Raw genomic sequence first — 26,087 nt, forward strand, 5'->3', positions numbered from 1 at the left:
CGCGTACAATGATAGTCCATGATGAGATCCCTGAATGGGTATTGCTTCAGCTTCAATCAAAATAAAATCAGAGAGAAATCTTTACCTTATAGTATTTAAAACACAGGTGGTGATGTCAGAGAAGCCGATGACCAAATCTTTTAGCAGTATGCATTCTTGGCTGATGACAGAGTTTGTAATCATTTACAATGAAGCCCACAACACTTGAATACTATAGATACCTTAAAATATCTTAAACCTATAAAACATTTTTGTGTGACATAGATCATCTTGTGTCTTTATTCTTAAACTTTTCATTAAACTTGCATAATAAACATGCAATTAAACATTTTTTTCTGAGATAGATTTTTTGTTGTAGAACTTGTATATAAAGAGTAACTCTGTTGCTGTATTGCATAAGAGCATTACCAAAAAAAAAAAAAATCAAAACAGCTAAAGAACTGGTGAGAGGTGTCTGAGCTTGATATGAATACCCAACATGGTCCTGAGGGGCACATATTCTCTTTCTCTCTCCCTCTCTCTCTTTCTCTACATTTTTATACATTTGTCTCGCTCTCTCTATCATCCTTCCTCCATATCTATTTCCAATACACTCACTTGTCCACACTGTCTCTCACTCACACACACACACACACACACACACACACACACACAGACATACACACACACACACACACACACACACACACACACACACACACACACACACACACACACACACACACACAAAGACACCCATTATGTCATAAATATTAGCCAAGTCTACATTAACCATGTGCGACCAACCAAACATTCACCTTTTCTCCAGCTTGCATAGCTCAACCCCCGGCTTGGTAAGGCACTGTTTCCTCATCTGTCCCCTCCGTCCCGCTATCGGGTCTGCCCTTTACCACCTCACATACAGGATACATACAGTACAGTAGGATGAGCAACATAATTGCCTTTTTCAAATCTTGTTCTCAGAGGAAACATTGCCCATGACTATCCAATAAAAGTTGTTTTTCCAAATCAATGGGATGTTTTTTCCTCCTTCCTTTTTTCTTCCGTTTCCTTCTCCCCTCCCCTGCTTTCTTTCTTTCATTCTTTTTTTTTGCTTGTCAATGTGAATTATTAAAGCAAATGTATAGATGAAGCACTGAGTCATCCAAACACAGCCTTTTGTGCTCCAAATGCACAAAGGACACATTATACAGTGTATCATATATGTACAAAGTCTGTAAAGCATTCCAAACAAAGTGGGCCTGAGGCGACCATGGCGACCTCTCGTATCTGAGCAGTAAGAAAGAGTCTGTCCTCTGGGATCAGTTTAGCTGGTCTTCGTATTGTTTACGGAAGCAGTCTCCGGCCGGGAAGAACTCCCAGCAACGCTCCTGGTACATCTTCCAAACGTACGACTCCTAGACAGAGAAGACCAAAATTGGCAGTTACATCAGTGCAAGAAATGTCACAGTCTCTAGTCTAACAGCAATTCTCTCAGAGTAATTAGTCAATGGGACACCAAGTCATGATCACGACTACAATAATCTGTTTGCGTGTATGGTAACTTAACTCTTTGCAAATCCTCCCTAATGGTCTTTTTTTGGCTGTGTTTTATTTTTCCAATTAAATTATTTGTTTTGTCTCCCCTCATTCCCCTGAGGTCAAAATATTCTCTCACACATGAAACCAAATGCTTGTGTTTGGAGAGAGATAAAGCCTTATGTGGATGACTCAACAAAAGACCTGGTCTCACTCCCCTCAGGCATTGTACGTTCGCTTAGATCCCCAGAGAGACGGCGCATCTCTGCCTGAGTGACGGTTGTGCGAATGAGGTGCTTACCTGACCAGTGTGCTCTGTTTCATCTTTGTTAATGAGATACATCACAAAAAATCTGAAATGGCAACAGAAAAAGGCATTGTTGAATCAGTACCGCTTCACTCAGACAGCTGACAGGAAATTCAATTGGAATGCAGAACTCAAGACACTCTTGAATTCAACGGGTAAAGGGAAGGACAGGTGGAAGTGGAGTGAATTTATGATTTGTTAGACTTTAAATGATTTCCTTGTTGGGGTGACTGGTACCTGGTGCCCGTATCTATCTGAATTTAAAATCATTCTGTGCCACAGCAGCGTGTTAAACTGCAATGCCAATGGAGCAGAATTATGAAATATAGTTTTGTATTGTACAGTTTGAATAACTTGTGGATAAACATCACAGATGCTAAAATGGTCCAGTCTTATTTGCCAAGGCTCAGTGTGTGGGTCCAAGCTTTCGTTCTAACCAAACAATTATACGAATCATTGAATCAAAGTCTTGGTTGAAGATTATGATAAATTGAATCTTGTTTGTAACTATTTTATTGGAACGAAAGCCTGGACCTACACCGGCCCTTTTGCAGATAGGATTGGACACCACTAAGCTACAGTAGAATTAAAGACTAAAACCCTCTGGATGATGAACACTGACTGTTGACATCATAGGGGGTCAATTGCTTAGGACCTTTCTTTCTTACCTTTTCGACTGTTTCACATATCTAGACATTGGTATGGTGCTGAAGATAATGAATATGAGATTGAACATGGTGAAGTGGCCCTTTAGGACGGCTCTACTCACAGATAGTTGGCCAGGTTGTGCTCCTGCAGGGTGTGGGTTTCAAAGCCATGAGGCACCGTGTCAAAGTAGTCGTTTCCGATTCCACAGATGAAGCATTTGGTCTGCAGGAGAAAGACAAGTATCTGATGCTGTTAGCCAGCCTCGACTCCTGCTCATCTCTCTCCCTGTCAGTCAGTCAGGGGAACGACATTGACATGAATCTCATTTGAATCTCTGGCAACGGACTCTAATTTATTCAATAGGATATTATTGAACTGAGATACAGTTTGTTGAATTTCAATATTTCAATGAGGGTTCTCCTCCAAACTTGGATTATGTTGAGGGCTAATAGAACATGACATTGTCTGATTGAGCTTCAACTCAAAGCATAGGATGTAATTATCATCATTCAATTGTGCAGACCGTCCCTTTTAAAATGATGGAACCGCCAGGAAATAGTGGAAGTGAACTCATCTTTTGAAAAGAATACCCACCTAGTTGACCACGATATTCAACGTCCTTTTGATAAATCTAACTGAGAGTCTTCTGTCCAACCAGATCATCAAATCAAAATGTTGCCTACATTTATTGACTGTATTACTGTATATTGTGTATTAGTTGACTATATAAGTAGTTCACTCAGTAGATTTGAAATTAGAACTGAGTTGTGAGTAGGCCTTGAGCTGATGATGCAATCAATTAATCATCTATAACTATCGTCACACGGTTTGCATCGTCTACACCCACAATCCAGGATGCTGATTAGTCCTCAAGGATACACTCACTGAACACTTTATTAGGAACACTATACTAATACTGGGTAGGGCCTCTCTTTGCTCTCATAACAGCCTCAATTCTTCGTGGCATTGATTCCACAAGATGTTGGAAACATTCCTTTGAGATTCTGGTCCATGATGACATGATTGCATCACACAATTCCTGCAGATTTTTCAGGTGCACTTTCAAGCTGTGAATCTCACATTCTCCCACATCCCGAAGGCGTTCTATTGGATTCAGATCTGGTGACTGGGAAGGCCACTGAAGAACATTGAACTCATTGTCATGTTCATGAAACCAGTTTGAGATGACTTTTACTTTGTGACATGGTGCATTATCATGCTGGAAGTAGCCATTAGAAGATGGGTAAATTGTGGCCATGAAGGGTCAGCAACAATGGACAGCAACAATACTCAAATAGGCTGTGGCATTCAAGCAATGATTGATTGGTATTAACGGGCCCAAAGAGTGGCAAGAAAACATTCCCCACACCATTACACCACCTCCACCATGAGAAGGTGTACAGGTGTTCCTAATAAATTGTTCAGTGAGTGTAGTCTCGCTCGTCAGACTCACATGGCCGTTGTGAGAAGATACTACCTTACGGCTAGCTAACAGGCTAACAGGCTAACTGTGTCTTGTCCTGGACTTCGAGGTTGCTGCCCCAGTGCTCACCTCCATGTCCTCCTTCACCTGCTCCTGCTGGTCTCTCAGTTCACCAAAGGCATCAATGATCAGACCTGAAAGAGACACGTTTTCATGTCACAGTCCAAATAGCTACATGAAGTATTCAGTACCACTTCAATATAATAAACCTAAGTAAATGAAAAAGTATATATAATTATAAGTTAATAAATAAGAATTCCTTTTTAAGCAAGATAAATGTTGATAAAAGATCAACATTAAGCATCAACATTAAACATTCATAAGAAAGCATATTTATTTACAATTAGTTAATTAATTAATTAGTTAGTTAATTAATTAGTTTATATTCTTTCAAAGTTTCAAAGTTTTAATTATGCCCTGAGGAGGGGGGAATGTCAAGCGCATAGAGTAGAGACCCAGTGGAAGTCTTACTACAGCCTAAGGCTATATGATTCATCCAAACATCCCCTTCTCTTCTGACGTCATCAACCCAACAGTCATTCTCACCCTGAATGATGGCTAGCAGGATGACGATGACGAAGAAGAAGAAGGTGATGTCGAAGATGATCCGGTAGATCTCGTACTCGTCACCCGCTGGATCCTCGATCTGGTCACCGATGCCCCCTCCCGCTCGCACGCCTACGTACATGTGGAACATGTAACACTGGGGAGAGAGAGAGAGAGAGAGAGAATATCTCACTTTTATCTTCTTTTAAACCTCTGTAAGTCTGACTTTTCTGTAAGTTACACATTCATATATGTATAAGACATTTGTGTGAAATTTGCAGTTGCATGCGGCAGATCTCATTAGGGATTTGAATCTAACAGAATAGAGTGGCAAATGTACAGCGGAGGCTCTTTTGGAGCTGCTGTATAAAGAGTATGGTGCTGATCATTGTGATTAACACCCGACCCCCTCCACACCCCACTTCCCACCCTGTGCCCGACCCCCCTCCCCACCCCACTCCACGCCCGACCCCCCTCCCCACCACACACCCGACTCCCTCCCCACCCCACCCCGCACTCGACCCCCCTCCCCATCCCACTCCCAACCTGCGCCCAGCCCCCTCCCCACCCTGCGCTGACCCCCCTCCCCACCCCCCTCCCCAGCCGCGCCCGACCCCCTCCTGACCCCACCCCACTCCCCACCCTGACGCTAAGCCTCCATCACCTTCTTCTGGTAGGGGAAAAGGTTGGTGGCCTTTCAGACCCAGAGTGTCCTTAATAGGGAAAAGGCAGTGGGAGATAGAATGCCATGGATGGCTGGCTCTGGGAGGATTAGAGCACGGGGTAGAGGGGAGGGGGGGGGCATGATGGTGGTTGTCCTCTCTCACTCCATAGCTAAGAAAAGGCAGCACCAGACAGACAAGACATCGGGCCCCCCTTATATAGCCTTCCTTTGACAAAGAGCCCGGCAGCATCAAAAAATGTCTCAGATCCATTGGTTCTGCTTCACTCCACTCTCTCAGATCCAGTGAGAAAATGCTTAGAAGTCTGACATTGACAGCCTATTGTACTGTACATAGAGTGCCGATGGCCTTCTGAGACCTTTTCCCTTCTAGAAGTTTAAACTCTTGGCAATCAATAATACTGTTATCAAAGATAATTAACACTACAACAAACTAGTCAATGTATTCAGAAGTATAAACTGTCAATGTATTCAGTTACAATGTATATATCAATTAAAGGAATAGTGGAACTTGTTTATTGAGCACCCTGACTGTCCATTCAAAACAGATAAACTGTCAATATATCCAATAGCCATTAACATCAATTAAAAGGATGCGAAAAATTGCTTTAGCACCCTGATTGTACCCTAGTGACTGTGGTTATCTAATCTGTAATATATTCTGTAATGGGCATACTGTAGCTGTCTATTCACTCCCCATGCTAATCACATTAGTGAAGCTACTCATTGGCTCGGCTTGTGACAATAGGCAACAATAGAGGTTAATTGAGGCTCCCGTTTATCAAGACCCGTATTTGGTCTCAATTAAAGCCTGTGGTAATTACCACTAGGCAAAGGCAATCAAAAGGGGCTAATTGTGACGACTCCCCGTGTCAGGGAATCCTGGGTAATTAGCCAGTGCGTCAGAGCAAACTCGGGTTCATTAACGACGGGTGCTAATGAAGTGCATTCATCACACGCTGCCTTCATCTGCACCATAATCACGTTGACAGAGGTAGAAGTACTTTTAACACACAGAATACTCTGGAACTGATGGCCAGGTGTGGCAAAAGCTCTGTCAGATGAAACAACGTTCACATTGACTCACGAGTTCTCAAGCATCTCTGTAAGTCTTGTAAGATATGATTTGTTGAAAGTGGAGGCCGACGATACTCGTTGGTGGAAGCCGACGATACTCGTCGTCATCATCAAATGTCTTGCATTCACCCTTTATGAGTGTGATTGGTTTGGAATGCGGGCCGACAGTACTCACAGTGAGCATGTCGTCACACTTCATATCCGGGGACTCTCCGTCTTCGCTCTTGTTGTAGAACTTGCGGAAGAAGTTGAATGCCACCACGGTGTACAGGTAGACCACCACAGCCAACAGTCCTACGGTGAGAACCAGCTGGGGAAGGAGGAGAGAGGCAGGTCAGAGCGCTGCCCAGCTCAGACTCACATCCATCAGGAGACCGGAGATAAAACCTAGATATCCCTACACAGTGAAACACGACTTCTATACAGCATGCCATAACGTCAGCCATTCAACATATTTCAATTATAAGATAAAACAAAACCTCACCCTGTGAGAATAAAGCATTGTTCTCTGTGTACTGGGAGGTGTAGTGTGTGTGTGTGTGTGTGTGTGTGTGTGTGTGTACAGCATGCATGCCTGTGTGTGTGTGTGTGTGTGTGTGTGTGTGTGTGTGTGTGTGTGTGTGTGTGTGTGTGTGTGTGTGTGTGTGTTGTTATGGAAAATACATTCATAGAACTATTTTCAGGTTATACACTTTCATGTGACTGATACCACTTGTGTAACTACTGTGATTACATTTTCTCTTGCCACACCTATAAGGTTCTATGGCCATTGTTCTGAGAAGCACTGTATGATTTACCATATGAACAGCGGTGATCTCTGAGGGAGTGGTGGGAGAGAGCAATAATGGGACAGGCGCATCCTGCCGATAGGTGTGAAATGTTGAACGGCGATTAATTAGTACGAAAGCGCTGATTGATCAGGAAGAGAGTCTCCCCATTGTTCATTCTCTCCCGCCCTTTCTCACATAAGCACAAGCCCATCAGCCGATAGCCTTGTAGGCGCCTGGCATTATGTTTAAACTGTATAAAAGACAAACCTTATTATTGTCTCTTTAGACTTGTGCTGAACGGACCCCCGGTTCTACGCTGGGCTGCTGTTACGCTCTTGTCTCTTATTTGCAAGCAATAAATACCGGACTCAGATATTGTGGCTACTCAGGACTTGTTTCTTTATTCTTACCTCCGAAGAGCTAAAGTACAGAGTGGTAAATCCTAGACTTCCACCACAGTGTGTGTGCGCGTGTGTTGCTGTACCTGCTTTCCATTGTGCGTGACAGAGGACAGGATGGTCCTCAGGGTCTTGAAGCCCATGGCAATGTCCAGGAGGTGAGCAGCGAAGAAGAAGTTGTTGTAGTGGCCCAGGATGGACATAGTCATGTACCAGGCCAGGTAGAGGAAGGACTGCACGCAGGCACGCACGCAGGCACACACGCACGCACGCAGGCACACACACACGCACGCACGCACACACACACACACACACACACACACACATAGAGGATAGTGAGGCCCTATTCAATCAATTACAGATGACACGACTCTTCTTGCACAGCAATAATGAATGTGTGAATTCATGATAACATGACAATAACTTCAGCGTGAAACTAAAACAATATTAAATATTTTTTGCACACAATGATAATATTAATAATATTGGAGTTCTGAGCATGTAATCCTGTTATCTGCAATAGATTAAATTGAAGTTGAGTTATAAGTAATGGTAGGAGCTTATAATACATACAGAACATACTGTAGGTACTACACAAATATCTCAGTCAGAACGTCTGAAGCATAAAATGAGGATAAATGTCTGTATTTACATTGTCTGTGAAGACAACTCCAAGTTTCCAGATCTGATACTTCACATCAATGGAGTTCAACCTGCAAGTGTGTAGAGGCAAAGAACAATTCATAAACATGTTTGGCTTTTTTTAACATGGTCGAACATGGTCTTGTAGCTTTACCATTTTACATGTCACAACCGTTTCTCTTGAGTAATTCAAGTCACTCTTAACTAGCGGCTAATCTCGGAAGTAACTGAACAGGTTGATGCTTTCAAATGTGATAAATCACCACTTTCATAAAACGCTCATGGCAGACCTGGATGACGAAAACATGTGTCATGGCCTGTGCCTCCCTTTCCCATACTGTAATTGGTTATTACTACCATCAGACAGAAACACTTCAAACACATTAGAACCACAGTAGTTTTTCTCTTTCAAAACAACTCTCACTTTCTTATAAGAATAGATTTAGCGAGTGAAACGTTGAGCCTTAATAAGCTGAATTTAATGAGTGGGCTGCTAGTGGGTCCTACAGGCACTGACATAGACAGACCCCCCCACCCCCCCACCCCCTCTCTCCCTCCTTGGTCTCTCCGCTCCCACTTCCTGCCCAGGTCTCCAGACAGACTCACACGGCCGCTAACGAGCTGTCTCTCTTGGGCTTCCTCTTCTCATGGGCGTCGCTGAAGTCCAGCGCTGCCTTGTCCATGCCCAGCAGCTCGCTGATGCGGTCGTGACCGTAGAACTCCCCGTACTTGTCCATCACCTGCGGAGAGAGAGAGAGGTACGCGACCAACTTCAGACTGCTCCCTGTACACACGCTGAATAAAACCAAACTATCACCACACCATTCTAGATGATTGTTACTGTACATACAATGGATGAAACACTAAACCAAACCCTAATGCACAATCAGCGTTTTATTTTACCCTTGAAATCATATTTTTGGTTCCTTAAACTAAGGAAAGACTATATTACTGTAGCTGGCAATGATCTACTATATATGGCTGTTGAAAAAGTGCTCTGTTAACTGCATTCCATGTAAATTGTGTGAAATTGGTCCCAGATTATCAATTACAACTTAATCAAAACTCATTACTCCCATATGTGTGCAATCAGAGAGACACATGGCGGATTGCTAATAAATGTAATAAATGCTGTACAGTGTAAAGCTGGTAGTGTACTGTAGGTGTACAATGCTATAAATCAAGGTTAGAATAACAGTGATTCTCTGGTAAACAAACTGTACAACTGGATACATACCTTCCTTTTCACAAACTTATCCCAGTAGTTGTTCGGAAACGATCTGAAAATCACAAACACATTTGCATCAGTAAAACATAATCCACCTAGTTTTGGCAGGCTTTATTCTGATGTTCACAAATCAAAAATGTCCACACCGTTAATATTCATAGAGTGAAAGTCTGCTATCTGACCTAGCATCATTGGGGTGATGAAACCAGAGTCAACTCACCATAACTATATAACAATCGTTTAGTTTGACATTTGGAGGACAATTACACCAGCCTGTAGCCTCTGTGACCTTCATTAGAGAGTAATTACTGTGTTAATGAACTAAGCTGATGGTAACTGTGGACTGACTCACCCAGTGTTGATCACCAGCCGGTCCCACTGGCCTTTGATGTCGTCCTCAGATGGCTGCTCGGTAATGTAGAGGCCGTCAAACTCCAGTTTCCTGGCCACCTCCTTCTCCCGCTTGAAGATCACCAATGGGACCTGGTGGGAACAGGGAGGACAGGACATTTGGTGACAGACTTCAGGAGGAAGAGAGGAACCACATCACCTGTTGTCATCAATGGGGTCACTGTTGAAAGGGTGCATTCCTACTCATACCTGGGGGTGGTGATGGATGACAAACTGCAGTGGAAAGAGAACACCTCCATGGTTTTTAAAAAGGCTCAGCAAAGGCTATTTTTAAAGGATGCTCAGATCTTTTGATGTCTGCCCAAAAATGCTCCATTTTAAGCCAGTGTTGTGGCTTATGAGGCTTTTTAACATGAACACTTAATTGTTTGTATTAATTGATGATGTGCTGCTTTTTAGTGTCTGTGTGTCCTTTTGTAGACGGATTTGGTGGTGCCAGCTATTTGATTTAAATGGAATTTGGTAATGCCAGCTATGTGATTTAAATGTGGCTGAAACAAAGAGTGATCGTCTGATCTTCCATTATGAACATTATGAATGCCCCCCTCTCTCAGCCCGGAACACCTATTTCCAGTTGAATGAGCATGCCTGGTAGATGTCTGGAAAAAAACGCACCTCGACTGTCATCAATGCTTTGCTATTGTAATGTATATAGTACAGGCCAACTGGCCTCTCCCACCTATGTTCTATTGTTTGGAGGATATTTAAGGAAGATAGAGACCATTCATTATGTGAGTTACTTGGGTTAGGCCTATGGGCACCAGTCTCCTGTGTTGTCCTTGACACACACAGCTTTAAACGTATGGTTAAACTTACAGTCATATGTTGCTTTGAGACTGTTAAATTGGTTAATTTGTTGATACTCTATTCTCATTCTTCCTCTGAGCAGTAATGTGATGTTGTGCGCTACTCCCATTTAATGTCTAATGTTCACATGCATCGTTAACGACAAGTAGAGTCATCGGCTTCAGGTATTGGCTTGAGTGTAAACTCCTTGCGATTCATCTTAACTTAAGGGCATGGTAAAATAGTATTTTGGGTTTTCTTAATGGAATCTAGGATCCAATATGATTGAGTGTCTGTCACACAGGGATGAGCAAATCATTGTCAATCATTATTAACCATTGTGGGGGGACATGCAGCGTTCGGCCTGTAGAGGGAGCTACAGGACCGTGGCCGGGGTTGTGTCGGCGAGGCTTCGTTGCACACCTGTTGCAAATGAAGTCTCGTTGGCGAGTGCTTAAGATGTGTGTGCTTCTGCCATTTCAGTAGGTGAGCTGGGAACGGCGAGAGGAGAGAGAGAGAGAGAAAGAACGAACGAACGAACGAACGAACCTTTTGACGAGGCTGGAAAGCAGACTAAGGGTTTTACGAGAGACTTTATGAATAAACGGGAGCAATCCCTAATCCCTATACTGCGTCTGCCTCTGTGTACTAACGGACCTTGTTACAACCATAAAATAAGTTTTGGAGTCAGATATAACGTAATGTTAAGTTGTATTAGTTGGCCATGTGACCACTTGCTTTACCATGTTCATAACCGTCTGAAGTTGTACTGCGGAATAAATTTGTGTTTTTATTATTAACCCATTCTCTATTCTTCAGTGTTTTTATTTCCAATTCTTCACTTTCATGTGTTTTTATTGTGTACTTATTGGTGTTGTATGTATTTGGCTGGTGCAATAAAATGTTACCTCTGGGATTAATTAAGTAATATCTTAATTTATCTTATGAAATTCAGTTACAGATTCAGAAAATGTTGGGTCTTGCAGCAATGCAGTTGCATGCTGAGGACGGAAAACCCTGTTAGGAATCTCAGAACATCTCAGTCACTGACAAATCTCTCTTTCATGTCAACAAGCAACATTGATGCTAACCTGGATAAATTATGATTGAATAAAATAAATCTGTTCTCGGCCTGAAAATGATTGATTCAGTGCACAAGGAAAAACCATCACATTGGTTTGAGAAGGTGATATTTGAAGTAGAACCCTGTAATTAACGCTGCATGTTGACTAAATGACAGTACACCTAACCTCAACTACACTCTAAATACAGTGCATTCTAAAAGCATTCAGACATCTTTACTTTTTCCACATTTTGTTACAGCCTTATTAAAAAATAGATTCAATTTTATTCCTCATCAATCTACACACAATACCCCATAATGACAAAGCCAAAACAGGTTTTTAGAGATGTTTTAAAGAAACTGAAACATCACATTTACATAAGTATTCAGACCCTTTGCTATGACACACGAAATTGAGCTCAGGTGCATCCTGTTTCCATTGATCATCCTTGAGATGTTTCTACGACTTGATTGGAGTCCACCTGTGGTGAATTCAATTGATTGGACATGATTTGGAACGGCACACACCTGTCTATATAAGTTCCCACTGTTGACACTGTCAGAGCAAAAACCTGGCCATGAGGTCGAAGGAATTGTCTGTAGACCTCCGAGACAGGATTGTGTCGAGGCACAGATCTGGGGAAGGGTACAAAAACATTTCTGCAGTATTGAAGGTCCCCAAGAACACAGTAGCCTCCATCATTCTTACATGGAAGAAGTTTAGAACCACCAAGACTCTTCCTAGAGCTGCCCGCCCGGCCAAACTGAGCAATAGGGGGAGAAGGGTCATTGTCAGGGAGGTAACCAAGGACCCAATGTCACTCTGACAGAGCTCCAGAGTTCCTCTGTGGAGATGGAAGAACCTTCCAGAAGGACAACCATCTCTGCAGCACTCCACCATTCAGGCCTTTATGGTAGAGTGGAAGGAAGCCACTTCTCAGTAAAAAGCATGACAGCCCACTTGGAGTTTGCCAAAAGGCACCTAAAGGACATCTCAGACCATGAGAAACAAGATTTTCTGGTCTGATGAAACCAAGATTGAACTCTTTGGCCTGAGTGCTAAGCGTCACGTCTGGAGGAAACCAGGCACCACTCATCACCTAGCCAATACCATCCCAAGCATGGTGGTGGCAGCATCATGCTGTGGGGATGTTTTTCAGTGGCAGGGACTGGGAGACTAGTCAGGATCGAGGGAAAGATGAACGGAGCAAAGTACAGAGAGATCTGGACCTCAGACTGAGGCGAAGGTTCACCTTCCAATAGGACAACGACCCTAAGCACACAACCAAGACAACGCATCGAGTGGCTTAGGGACAAGTCTCTGAATGTCTTTGAGTGCCCCAGCCAGAGCCCGGACTTGAACATCTCTGGAGAGACCTGAAAATAGCTGTGCACCGACGCTCCCCATCCAACCTGACAGAGCTTGAGAGGATCTGCAGAGAAGAATGGGAGAAACTCCCCAAATACAGGTGTGCCAAGCTTGTAGCATCATACCCAAGTAGACTCAAGGCTGTAATCGCTGCCAAAGGTGCTTCAACAAAGTAGTGAGTAAAGGGTCTGAATACCTTTCTAAAAACCTGTTTTGGCTTTGTCCTTATGGGGTATTGTGTGTAGATTGATGAAGGAAAACATTTAATTTAATGCATTTTAGAATAAGGCTGTTAGAAAACAAAGTGTGGAAAAAGTGAAGGGGTCTGAATACTTTCTGAATGCACTGTATCTGTCAGAGGCTATCTTGAGGCAATATGGTTCATTGTTTGTTTGTATTGTACTTAATGTTTATACTCTTTGTATTGTTGATATTGTTTGTATTGTTCTTGTTGTAAAGCACAGAGACAATTGTCTTTGTAAAAAGTGCTATACAAATACATTTGATTGATTGATTGAATAGTAGGCAATGATGCAGAAGAAGATGACAATTTAATCTCAGCATTCCAATCTCAGCATTCCACTGCAAAGCTTTGTGCATAGTTCTTGCAGAAAAAAAGTTCACTGTGTTAAAAATGCTGTAATTGTGAACAAAAGTAACTGCTAGTTTGTTTCCTGGAGCTGTTCGTTTATGGTGTCCTTCGCAGCTGAAATGTTGTGATGCAAAGTCACCGCAGCCGAACTCCAGCCCACTACCATCTGTGACAGGTGGTGGGAGGGTTTTGTGGCAGCTGCTCCTCCACAAACAACACATCAGCCGTGCCCTACTGTGAGAGCAGGCAAAATAACACATCAAGTCAAGGAGGTTTTAAACTCAATTTAAAAGGTTTATATACTTCATTTTTAAAAGCGTTTAGTAAATCATTTAATCCTTCTCCTTCTCCAAAAACACATTTTCTTCCCCTGTGATCACTTCTGATGCGAATCGGCTGCACAATATACACTCACCGGGCACTTCATTAGAAACACCTTCTCTGTAATGGTGTGGTTTTTTTTTGGCACACTTTGGGCCCGTTAATACCAATCAATCATCGTTTGAATGCCACAGCCTATTTGAGTATTGTTGCTGACCATGTGCATCCCTTCATGGCCACAATTTACCCTTAGCATGATAATGCACCATGTCACAAAGCAAAAGTCAAACTGGTTTCATGAACATGACAATGAGTTCAGTGTTCTTCAGTGTTCCCAGTCACCGGATCTGAATCCAATAGAACACCTTTGGGATGTGGTAGAACGGAAGATTCACAGCTTGAAAGTGCAACTGAAAAATCTGCAGGAATTGTGTGATGCAATCATGTCATCATGGACCAAAATCTCAAAGGAATGTTTCCAACATCTTGTGGAATCAATGCCATGAAGATTTGAGGCTGTTTTGAGAGCAAAGGGAGGCCCTACCCAGTATTAGTATAGTGTTCCTAATAAAGTGTTTGGTGAGTGTATTTAGTATGTCTTGTCCTGTGATTCTGTGATGTCCTGTGAACTCATATTGCTGTCTGCTGTATTATAGTGGTATAGAGACAGAATCAAACGCACAAAGTATGCTCTGCTAAATTCGCGGTGAACATGTAGAAACTTTGTATGGACTGTGTCCGATAGAACCATGCCGAGGCTAAAGTATCTGTCATCGACCTTTTTGGCCTAGCTTGAGGCAGTAGCAGTTGATAAAGCAGAAGAAGGAGATCACTATTCAATCTCAACATTCCACTCTAAGTATCTGTTATCGACCTCTCTGGTGTACCTTGAGGCAGTAGCAGCTGATGATGCAGAAGAAGGAGATCACTATTTAATCTCAACATTCCACTCTACTGTACATATGTGTGATCGACCTCTCTGGCCTACCTTGAGGCAGTAGTAGCCGATGATGCAGAAGAAGGATATGACAGTGTGGAGGATGGCCAGGATGCGGAGGGTGGGCTCCATGTAGCCGCTGCTCTCCTCCAGAACAAAGTGGACCGTCACCGGCGGCTGGGATTCGCTATCCATGTGGTTGGGGTCCCACTGGACACTGGGATCTGGTTCGCTGCTTCTGTACACCACCTCCTTCTCCTCTACCACTGCCGAGGAGGTAGAGACCTGGGAGGTGTGGCAGCAATCAATCAATCAATCAATCAATCAATCCCACTGGCCAACCAAACAACCAACTGACCAATCAATCCATCAATCATAAATGCCACGAATAATAATTGCATCTTATTCAATGAGGTATTTTTACAAATATGTCAGAAAGTGCCTCACTGTAGCCTGTGCCTGTCTAAAGAACAATCAGTGGCAGAGTACCAAACCTCCCAAGACAGGAAGACATCTTGAGAAGAACCAGACTCAATGGGAGCCCATTCTTCACAAGATGGCTAGGTTAAAGTTGAGTTCAACACTTCAGTAGCGTTCTGCATGTCAACATGAAGCTAAAACACAGGGCAGAAAAGGCCAAACAGGCAGGATTACCTTGTAGAAGAGGAGGATGAAGTTGATTGCGAAGGCAACAAACAAAGCCAGCATTCTCATGTTGTAGAAATTCCGAGCAAAATAGTTCTGTGAAAGAGTCAAGAGATACTCAGATGTTTGTGGAGGACAAATACAATATTTAAATTAGCTAAATATGATATGTATGTATGTATGTGTATGTGAGAGAAACAGTGTATATGAAGTGAGTGTGTACAGTGAGTACAGTATGTTAATGTGTGTGTGTGTGTGTTTTGTGTGCGCGTGTGTGCATCCGTGCAAGTGTACATGCGTGTCTGTGTGTGTGTCAGTGGCGCGTGTGTCAGTAAAGTGTCTACTAATCCACCTGTATGTATGTGTGTGTGTGTGTGTGTGTGTGTGTGTGTGTGTGTGTGTGTGTGTGTGTGTGTGTGTGTGTGTAAGGATACAATTAAGCCAATCATGTTCTTATTGATTGGTGTGCCTCAGTAGCTGATTGCAAGACACTTACGAGCAGCTTCCTCTGATAAGCGATGATCTTTTTCCAGAAGGCAGACTCCTGCATGTCAGGCTCGTCAGACCTGGCCGTGTGGTGCTGCCTGACTTTCGGTTTGGACTGCTGCTTCTCTTCCTTGGATTTCTCCTGCTTCTCACCGTCTTCTCCTCTGTTAACACATACAGTATCATACAACAATGGAGTGAACAATGAAGTGATATGTTCTTTTTGGGGGGTTATAATAAGGTAAAACAATTATACTAATCTCATTATCTCAGTATCTTCAATTCATATTTTTCCAACAATCAAGGCTATATATATATTTTATATTTTGTTTCTGAAAATACTGAAAGGTTTCTGAAAACCTTACAGACTGTTCAATTCATTTAATGGTTCTTAAGTTCTTTATCATGTCATTCTTGTAACAGTATTGTGCTTCATTACAAACAAATCCCAGTATATATTCATTTCAGTGGTATGGTAATTGATCATTTCCACATACTCTGCTTTCTCTGGCTCAGATTTGCCCTCCTCGCGCCCCTCCTTCTCTTCCTCTGAGGAACCCTTGGACTAAAACAGCAGAAAAGTTACACATCAAATCACAGCCAACAGCTAAGGGCGGGCCAACTTTGTCAGCATGGAGCACAACACTAAATCATGGAAATGTGGACATCATCATCATCATTCATCATCAACAGTCAAGGCATGCAGACACTCTGAGATACTGATGTCTTATCCTGCTGTGAAAGCAATGGCCCAGGAAGGAAGAGAAAAAGAGAGAGAAAAAGAGAGAGAGAGAGAGCGAGAGAAAGAGAAGAGAGAGAGAGAGCTTGTTTCAAACTAATGGCCTCACACTGTAGCCCGAGATGCGTGGGCCATGTTTTAGGACAAGCTCTTAAAAGCACAACAGCAATCACAACATGGCACCAACTGACACGGCTGTTATATTCCCTGATATTACCTGATGGCGTCTTCTGAGCTCAGGGGAGGGGGATGGAGCTGGAGGGATGGGCGAGTTAAGCAGTCCCGTAAGGCTGGCGTTGGGGTTATGAGGCGTTATCTTATACTGTCCTCCCTCCCTCCTCAGATCCAAGCCAAAAATGTCAGAGAGGAGTTCGGTCCCGTCTGTGGCCACGGCCAAGTCGGCCAGTTCCTCCTCGGCGGAGGCTTTGTCCGCCAGCCTCTTCTCCATACCCTCCTCGCCCTCCCCACGGACCTCATCCTGGGTGGGGTCAGGCATGTTGGCCAGGAGGTCGGCCACCTTCATGGTCTTGGCCCCCTCCACTAGGCTGGCCCCCAGGAAGGTGTTGTAGATGATGCGGAAAAAGCCTCGGGACACACTGAAGGCGAAGTGGAGCAGGCCCACCACGATACTCCAGTAAAAAGAGATGAGGGTCGTGATCATGTCTTTCAATGTCATCTTCTTCATCCTCTTCACCTGCTTCTTCAGGCTCTTGGTGGACAGCACCTTGATAGAAAAGGCAAAGGAAAACAGAAAATGTATGTGTGCATCTACCTTGCTGCTCCGCAGATGTGTGAACAACAAGCAGTGGAGATTGTGTGTGCTGCTATAACCTCAAACCCTACTATGATTTTACCTCTGAAGTCATGATTTTAGGCCAGTCATATAGCAAAACTGTCTCTAATAACTTTTCGAAAGTCACAAAACCATGCTCTTCGCGTTGTAAACAAAAGTGGTAGGCCAGCCAATTCCCATCTGAAAATGCTAACTTTCAGGGAGTAAAAGAGAAAACATATAAAAACACACACCTTCATGAGCAGCATCACATTGTAGCGCAGTGCCAGGAGCGCCGTCCGCACCGTGGTCACGGAGAAGAAGCCCATCTCAGGGGTCTCCTCCTCGGGCTTCTCTCGCTCGCTCTCCTCCTTGATGGCCGAACGCTCGCCGGCGTCCGACATCTGCGCTGCCAGTTGCATCTCAAAGATGGTGTCTTCGCAGAAGTTGACAAACAGCTCCATCTTCTCCTTCTCACCGCCCTCGTTGACCACGTCGAAGATGAACTGCCGCTTGGACTCCTTGACCTGTGGCTTCTCCCACTGCGTGCGGCTGGACTCGCTGATCTCGAAGTACACACGCTCGATGCGCTTGGCGCTGCCCATGATTTCGATGCGGCCCAGGTAGGGCTGGAAGTAGTTGAGCACGCTCTCTGCCAGCTCCAAGAAGGTCTGCAGACGTGTATCATGGGGCATGTGCTCCGACAAGTTAGTCAGCAGCACTGCCACGTTGAAGCCAATGTCTTTGGCTGGCTCGTGGAAGCGTTCCACAAACTCTACGTAGTCCAGCAGCTCGTTTTCATCAGGTTCGGCGCAGGAGAGCAGATACTCTGTTTCGGACTGGGTGTAGTGCTTGTGGCTCTCCATGGCCTTGTGGAAGTCCCGTTTGGAGATGACCCCCTTGCCATCTGGGTCGTACTCCTTGAAAGCGTCAGAAGAGGTTAGGTCCTTGAGCTTAAGGAACATGTCGAAGAACTTGAGGATCATCTCCACGTTGTTGGAGGACTCCACCAGCATGTCCACCATCTGTTTCCCGATGGTGCCGTTCACGACGTTCCCTGGAGAGAGATCAGGAGGCATTATGGCATATGTGGGCATATTGGCTTCCACGCTCCAGATGTTGAAGTGAATCCCCACAGTTATATGAAACAATATGGCTTTATCTCATCTTCAGCTCTAGAGACTTATGCCCTTTTAACCCATATGAATATGGACCACACCTACTGTACCTTCTAACATGGACAACAACATCACAACCATGTCCTTCTGCAGATCCATCAACTCCTTTAGTAACTCAATCTGGCTTGAGTCCTGAAGGAAAACAACGTCATCCAGTTATAAGAAGCTTGAAATTGCTCAAAGCATGACATGAATACTGAAGGAAAGACAGATTATACTTCAGAAATTCAAAGTTTATTTGTCATTACTATTTTTCACAGGATAAAGGGTATTCAATGCAACAAAATGCTTAATAACATCAAAATAAAGTAGAGTTGAAAAGCAGTTATTACTGCAGCAGCCATCCATGGCACCATCTTGGATTTTAGTATTGCAAATACTGCTCACCTGTGACAGCTTCATCTGCATATGAGCAAAGACATGCAGGAAGCCTACTACAGCATCCCACAGGCGACTGTGGGCCAGACTCTGTTGGTTGCCAGTGCATGGGCCCTAGACAAGAACATTATCATTGTACATAATTCTATGTACAACCTTGCAAATATGTTTCAAATGTACCAAGGGATAATGAAAATAACACCTGATGCAACACTTTACCTGGATATACTCAGTGAGAGTATTGAAGACCTGTTTAGCTACATTGATTGCCTTGGAGAAATTGCGCTGTCCTTGTTCATCAATGACATCCTTTCCAGAGTAGTACCAATAGAAGTCACTGATTGATTCCTGTAGGAAAAGGACATATATCATATGCAAGGTGTAACAATGGCTACATACCAATATGAGCTTGAGAGATGTAATGTTAACTTAAAGAAGCCTACACTGTATTGTGACAAAAACTCACTTGAACTCTGAGCAGGTAGTCAACAGTGGAGATTATGATATTCACTGTAGTGTTGTTCCCAGTCTGTGTTCTCAGGTAATTCTGGAAATCTTTAAAGAGCAAAGTGGAACATTTTCAGAATTCCGAGAAATTAACAACTGAGTGACAGCATATTGAGTGTGGGGTGACACTTTAGTTTCTCTTATACCTGTGAAGTACCAACTTCTTGGACAAAAGGACCATTCCATGACTATCACAAAGCAATTGCTAAATCACTGTGTAACAATATGTTAATGCAATGATCTACTAGAGTAGTAATGATCTACTAGAGTAATAATGATCTCCTTTAATGATCTACTAGAGTAATAATGACCTACTAGAGTAGTAATTATCTAGTAGAGTAATAATGATCTACTAGAGTAATAATGATCTACTATAGTAATGATCTACTAGAGTAGTAATGATCTACTAGAGTAATAATGATCTACTAGAGTAATAATGATCTACTAGTGTAATAATAATCTACGAGAGTAATAATGATCTACTAGAGTACTAATGATCTACTAGAGTAGTAATGCTCTACTAGAGTAATAATGATCTACGAGATAATGATCTACTAGAGTAATAATGATCTACTAGAGTAGTAATGATCTACTAGATAATGATCTACTAGAGTAATAATGATCTACTAGATAATGATCTAGTAGAGTAGTAATGATCTACTAGAGTAGTAATTATCTAGTAGAGTAATAATGATCTACTAGAGTAGTAATGATGGGTTACGTTGCAGTAACAAACACCTGAGTTGTGGCCTTCACACAGGAGCTGCAGGAACCGGAACAGGTCGCAGGTGAACTCATCGTCCTGCATCACCTTCTCCCCTGAGCCGCGTGAGGAGATGGACAGTTGGATGGACGGACGGACAGACAGGAGGACAGCAGAGAACATTAGCAACAGACAGGGCTGGTTTGAGGCCTCAACATTGCTCAGTCTGAGGTGACCCTGATACACCTCCTGATGATTCACACAGTCTGGAATGTCTCCACGGGTGAGAAACATGGGAGTGGGCTGAAGTGAGGTGGTCTGACCAGCAGCATTTTATACTTGGGCCTTGAAGTCAAGCCCCCTTTCTGTGATACCATGTAAATGTACAGTCATGCAACAATATCTGCATGAATTCCAAGAGTGAAATGTTTTTAAGAAATCTTTTTTGCTAGTAAAAAGCCTGATACAAGCACAAGGTGGAAGGACTCGTTAGAGCAATCAGGACTCCATTGACCGTGATAAAATGCTGCCTTTAACCATGTGGACAGATGGTTAATGAGAAGACAGTTGACATGGTGGTAACAGAGTGGACTGAGAGGGTGATCTGTGATGTTCAGGGCAAATGCTAAACTCTGACGACATGAAGATAGCTTGACTGAATTCATGTGGGGAAGTGAAATTCTTTGGTCTAAAACAGGCTTGAAAGTGCTTCAAGTAGAAGTAGAAGAGCTTGAGAAGTAGGCTTTAGTATCAGGCTACACTACAGAGCCCACACACACGTTTTAAGTGCCATGGAAGAGGGGATATCTACTCGACCATGTTCTATAGCTGCACAATAGCTACAAGTGCTATTTCTACAATGTCACTAGAGTAATAGAATGCAAGAAAACAGAATACAACTACGGTACATTTTAGTGATACTACTCCCAAAGGTTTGTGCACTTTCAGGCATATTTCTTACACAATGATAAACCAGATCAGAAGTCTTATTGACAGAGTAGTAATTCATACAAAGAAGGCTATGTTTCCTTCTGTTTTCCTCTGAATATTTCAGAAACGTTATTATTAACGTAATTATTTTCTTAATCATAACAGTAACAAAAAAAATAGATTTCAAAAACAGCATACTATGCCACAAGCAAGTAATATACTGCATTGGAACATATTAACATATAGCTTCTTCTGGTGTATCATGAACTAATTCAAACTTTTCAAAGAGATTCTGAAGTGTGAATAACAACAAACAAAAATATGAATGGAAAATACAATCGTTGAGAACACAAATCATAGAGGGGGAAAAGTTAATCAAATAAACTGTTCCACATAAAAAGAACCAAAGTACGGACACATAGGGACCAAAACAACAGAAGATACGACATTGACTACATCACAGAACACAAGTCAACGGCTGGACCACTGGAGGGGGAGACACAAGGTACTGAGCAACCCTCCACTTGCACAGATCAGCGCAGCCATAAAGCCACCAGTCCAAAATGCACCACAGATAGAGAGAGAGAGACTACAGAGATAGGAGTAATACACCACACGTTCTCCATCGATAAAACACATCCAGCCAACTGGAGCAAAAAGACTTAGGGGGACCACCACTTCAACAACAGCTCACTGCTCTTACATCTACTGTGCCAGAAACTGTGCAAATCCTGAGAAGGAGGCAGAAACAGTTGGGTTGGCTACAGCTCTATGGCAGTTGTATTCAGGGTGCACAACTCGGGCCCTTGAGTCCAGAAGTCCTGCTGGCTTTCATTTCAACCACACACCTGGCATGAGTTCCCCAAAAGCTTCGTAGCACTTAAGATTAATGGTCCTCCATAGCTCACAATGGACTTCAGATGGTCTTTGTGATGCAAAGCTTTCGGAAAACTCACCCCTTGGTTTGATCAGGTAAAAATCTGTCACTACTAGATAAAAGGCCAGCATGAAAATCAGCAGGATGGCCCTGAAGGATGAGAGCTGTGACCCCACTTTAGGTCAGGTGACACCACAGGACAGTCTGTGTTGTGCTACGGTACAGTTAAGGCGGAGCAGCAGGGACAGTAAGGGGAGGTTGGGTTGCGCTCAGGACCTGGACAGAACTGACACAAAGCTGGCTAAACCACAGGAAAACGGCAGAAGTCATAATTACCACGCTCATGAGTGATGACTGAGGAGGGGAAGACAGTACAAGTAAATCAAAAAGAAAAGAATAAAAAGGAAAGAAAAGAAAAAAGCCAGAAGTCAAACAGATTAATGTTCAATGTTTTGTCATATTTTCCCAGCAAAGATTTGACTGGCTCCAGATCTGTACATGCTTTTGCTAACTCATGCCAGTACTATACAGTCGCTGCTGTATTGACTTTGTTCAGCCATAGGCTACATGTGGTCTGGAGCCAGACAAAGCACAGATAGCATAAAATTAGAGAAAAACGTTTGACAGAGCCGTGGAACACGACACATTGTACATAATTTAAAAGGGTATTATGACAAAGTCGTTTGTCATTCAAATCAAAACAACTGGACAAAGATCCACTCAAAGCAAAGTGACAGCTATCAAACAACATGGAGTCATCCACAACAAGACACTTCCTGATTAGAATGAAAAAAAGAAGAAATAGAAAAATAAGGAAAATGCCTGTATCTTTTGTGTAGTTCATAATATGAATACAATTGCAAATTAATCTAACATAATTGTCACAAAGAAAATAAACACAGCAGAAAACCTTTTGGTTTCTCCTCTGACTGAACTAAAATATTATTTGCATGCGTTTATTGTGTTATTGTGTTAGGAAACCTTTTTTGTAAAAAAAAATATTTTCCTACACTGTCAGATTCACATGATTGACAATTTATCTTTAGGGAGAACAGTTCACTAAATATTCTGACAATTGAAAATGTATTTCAAGCCAGCTTTTGAATATGACATTAGCGACAATAAAACCGTTTGTGACACTCATAAACATACATAGAGGGTAATAAATAAATAATAAGCTCACAGACATATTCAACGTGTACATCAGGAAATCAAAAATGATTATGCATGTAAACGACAATGAAACAAGAGTCATTGTATTTTCACTAGAATGTGCAATCCAACTGAACTAATGTTCAACCAATGGAATGACAAAACAATAGGACAAAGGAAGAAAAAAACATGATGAATTGACAAGGCTGTCAAGAAGTCACAAATCTTCTATAATATATATTTTCACTTTTTTAAATATGTTTACCATTAAACCATTACACCTTTTTGGTTCTGTTGACAATATTGTCAGTTTCTTCTTGTAGGCAAAATAAGAATTATGTTTTTTAAGATACATTCTTACAGTACATACTTAATTTGTTTGAGTTGTTGAGTGATTACATAGAAATTGTGTTTGGAACAGCAGTCATTGTATTGTCAGTAATGGGTACCTGATCCTTCCTCTGTCACCATGCCCAGACCCTCTGCTTTGTTCTGCCTCTCAAAGGCATTCAGATCTAGGACACTGAAACAGAGAGACAAGTCAACACCATACATTTACTTTACTGTGGTAAGTATACTTTACTGTGGTAGAGCAAAGGGAGGCTTTGCACAGAGACATCCGAGTCCATCTATTGTATGACAAATATTAATGTATAACAAATATCAACAAAACATGACAATTGGGTTAACTATCCCTTTAATTCCATGTTATTCAATTTATTCTATTACCATTTAAAACTTGAAAAATGGTTTGCTTTGAAACGTCAACTATTAGTCAGCAATGAGAGATTCTAGAGGTAATCCACTACCTGCATGACTGCATGAGCCCAGCAAGACTCTGAAAGAAGCCAACGTCCTTCTTGTCTTTCAAATAGTCCAGCATTTTCTACCAGGGAGGGAGACATGACAGTAAATGCACCAGAAATACACTGAACTACAATACCACAGGTCTAGTTCTAAGGGTAACTGGAAGTTGTTAAGTACAGTGTAGTCATGCAGATCAATACCTGCTGGACAGTGGAGTTCCCTCCGTTGAGAACGGCTATCCCCAGCTTCAGTGTGGACGCCACCATAGGGCCCATCTCACCTGGTAGGAAGCAAGCACATCACTCTCACACTATGTGCTGTACAACACAAGTTCATGCTATTCACCAGCTACTACATACAGTGCCCCTGGATGTATTTGGACAGTGATGCATTTTTTTACTTTTTTACTTTCTCTACACTTTATAACATCCTGGATTCTCATTGGCTGAGGCTCCTATATCACCTCGGATCACCTCTGAAACCGCACAAGTAGAAAGGAGCCAGAAAATTCTGACATGTGAGAGTTCAAATTGGACATGATCATGTGTTCTCTTCATGTTGTTGACCAACTCACACTTTGCGTGTCAAAGCGTCAAGTTCACCGCAGATGACCCACGTTTACAGCCAGTATGTATATTTTGTCGTGAGAACTTGGCTCGTAGCAAATTCTTGGCTGAAATCACGTTATGTAGTATCTACCCAGCTTAAGTGAACTCAGTGAGAACATGTCAAATTCTATTTTACAGTAAAAGTTACAATATCACCCTACAGCTCATGTATTTACCCTAGCAAGGTCGGGGTCAATTTGAAAAAAAAATACTGAATTGAAAATCCTCATAAAAAAGCAATGGGCAATTTTCGATTGATGAATTGAATTTCAATACATTTTGTGCATTAAGTGAATTGAAATCTGAATAGACTTCAACGTTACTGTATTCCACCCTGCTTCTCCATTGTCAGTGAGGCCTGAATACCTTTGCTGGCGCTGATCGTCTGCAAGACCATCTCTGCCGCTCCTCGGTCGTGGAGCCGTGCCTGCTGGTACAGCAGCTTCTGTTTCTCCATCTCTTTTTCCTGCAGGACGGAGGAGGGGGGAGGAGAGAGAGATCTGAGGGGCTGCAGCTTACCTGTCCTATAGCTAAGACCACTGCACTTCCATAGAGTTCAAAGGTCACTCGCTTCACAACACACTGGACTCTGATACTATCTGTAAACGTCTGACAGGTATTCTCCATGAAACACCTCATCTAGGACACACTGTAGTGCAACGAATGAAATGCACGTCTGAGACAGCAGTGGTGAAGAGCTGCTATCTGCAATATATTGAATCTTGGCCTTAATCCATTATTATATGAACATGGATTATCTATGAATATGGATTGTATCTATGAATATGGATCTATATATCCACATAGAGGTGAACTGGTTGGAAACACCCAATGCTACGATTTCATATCCAGGCTAACTGAGCCTTAACCAAAGGTGTCGACTATAGGGAGCCGTCCAAGCCCTATGGGAGCGAGTGGTCTGTGTATAGTTGGGGACAGTAAGGTGACTGTGCAGTAAGCCTCAGTACTGGGAGACATGAGAGAGAACGGGGGAGGGGGGTCAGTGTCATGTCCCCAGCAACCCCACTCAAACACAGGTACAGTCGCATGGAGCAGTGGTGGGTGGCAACGCAACGGCAGCAGCAACACAGGCACAACTCTGGCCAGGAGCAGCAGGGGGGCGCTCACGCGCTGGCTTTGCTGCTTCCCCACTTTCCATCTGAGCTATGAAGAAGAAAAAACACAAGGAGGGATGGAAAAGCTGGGGAAAGGAAAGATGGCCGCTCCGACTGTTGGTTTTTTTACAGTTTTTGTATGAAAAAAACCAGGGGAGAGAGAGAAGACGACGTAAATGGCTGAAACGAATGAAGAAGAACCCTCAAAGGAACAGAAAACATCAAAAACTGGAGGAAAAAAGAAAACAAACAAATAAATAAATAAGATGCGATTCGACAGAGACGTTAAGCTTGGTTTTACCAGAGATTTCTCCTCCTTGTTGGCAATTTTGTTGCTTAAACCTTTGATAATATCACGCTGCGGAAACAAAATGTCATTTCATTTCATAGTGCAGTGAGGAGACTGCAACTC

General features: G+C 42.7%; 1 protein-coding gene across 1 annotated transcript in view; it reads right to left on the minus strand.

Annotated features, from left to right (window-relative positions):
- Positions 1 to 1,051: 1,051 nt before the first annotated feature.
- The window catches only part of ryr2a (ryanodine receptor 2a (cardiac)), a gene marked incomplete at its 5' end in the record, with an annotated part of 175,412 nt that continues 150,376 nt past the window's right edge, over positions 1,052 to 26,087 (minus strand). Inside the window, 26 exons of the mRNA XM_083688230.1 lie at positions 1,052 to 1,397; positions 1,820 to 1,871; positions 2,595 to 2,695; positions 4,026 to 4,090; positions 4,503 to 4,659; positions 6,437 to 6,571; positions 7,516 to 7,662; positions 8,082 to 8,142; positions 8,678 to 8,811; positions 9,309 to 9,351; positions 9,652 to 9,782; positions 14,830 to 15,063; positions 15,433 to 15,519; positions 15,920 to 16,073; positions 16,407 to 16,474; positions 16,866 to 17,372; positions 17,675 to 18,477; positions 18,649 to 18,730; positions 18,986 to 19,090; positions 19,196 to 19,324; positions 19,443 to 19,531; positions 20,222 to 20,302; positions 23,595 to 23,668; positions 23,955 to 24,031; positions 24,153 to 24,232; positions 24,927 to 25,026. Coding sequence (XP_083544356.1) covers positions 1,302 to 1,397; positions 1,820 to 1,871; positions 2,595 to 2,695; positions 4,026 to 4,090; positions 4,503 to 4,659; positions 6,437 to 6,571; positions 7,516 to 7,662; positions 8,082 to 8,142; positions 8,678 to 8,811; positions 9,309 to 9,351; positions 9,652 to 9,782; positions 14,830 to 15,063; positions 15,433 to 15,519; positions 15,920 to 16,073; positions 16,407 to 16,474; positions 16,866 to 17,372; positions 17,675 to 18,477; positions 18,649 to 18,730; positions 18,986 to 19,090; positions 19,196 to 19,324; positions 19,443 to 19,531; positions 20,222 to 20,302; positions 23,595 to 23,668; positions 23,955 to 24,031; positions 24,153 to 24,232; positions 24,927 to 25,026 — 3,792 coding nt within the window. The 3' untranslated portion in view covers positions 1,052 to 1,301. The remainder of the gene's footprint in view (positions 1,398 to 1,819; positions 1,872 to 2,594; positions 2,696 to 4,025; positions 4,091 to 4,502; positions 4,660 to 6,436; positions 6,572 to 7,515; positions 7,663 to 8,081; positions 8,143 to 8,677; positions 8,812 to 9,308; positions 9,352 to 9,651; positions 9,783 to 14,829; positions 15,064 to 15,432; positions 15,520 to 15,919; positions 16,074 to 16,406; positions 16,475 to 16,865; positions 17,373 to 17,674; positions 18,478 to 18,648; positions 18,731 to 18,985; positions 19,091 to 19,195; positions 19,325 to 19,442; positions 19,532 to 20,221; positions 20,303 to 23,594; positions 23,669 to 23,954; positions 24,032 to 24,152; positions 24,233 to 24,926; positions 25,027 to 26,087) is intronic.

Source organism: Argentina silus (genome assembly GCF_951799395.1).
Source record: "Argentina silus genome assembly, chromosome: 16".
In the NCBI taxonomy this organism is placed as follows: domain Eukaryota; kingdom Metazoa; phylum Chordata; class Actinopteri; order Argentiniformes; family Argentinidae; genus Argentina; species Argentina silus.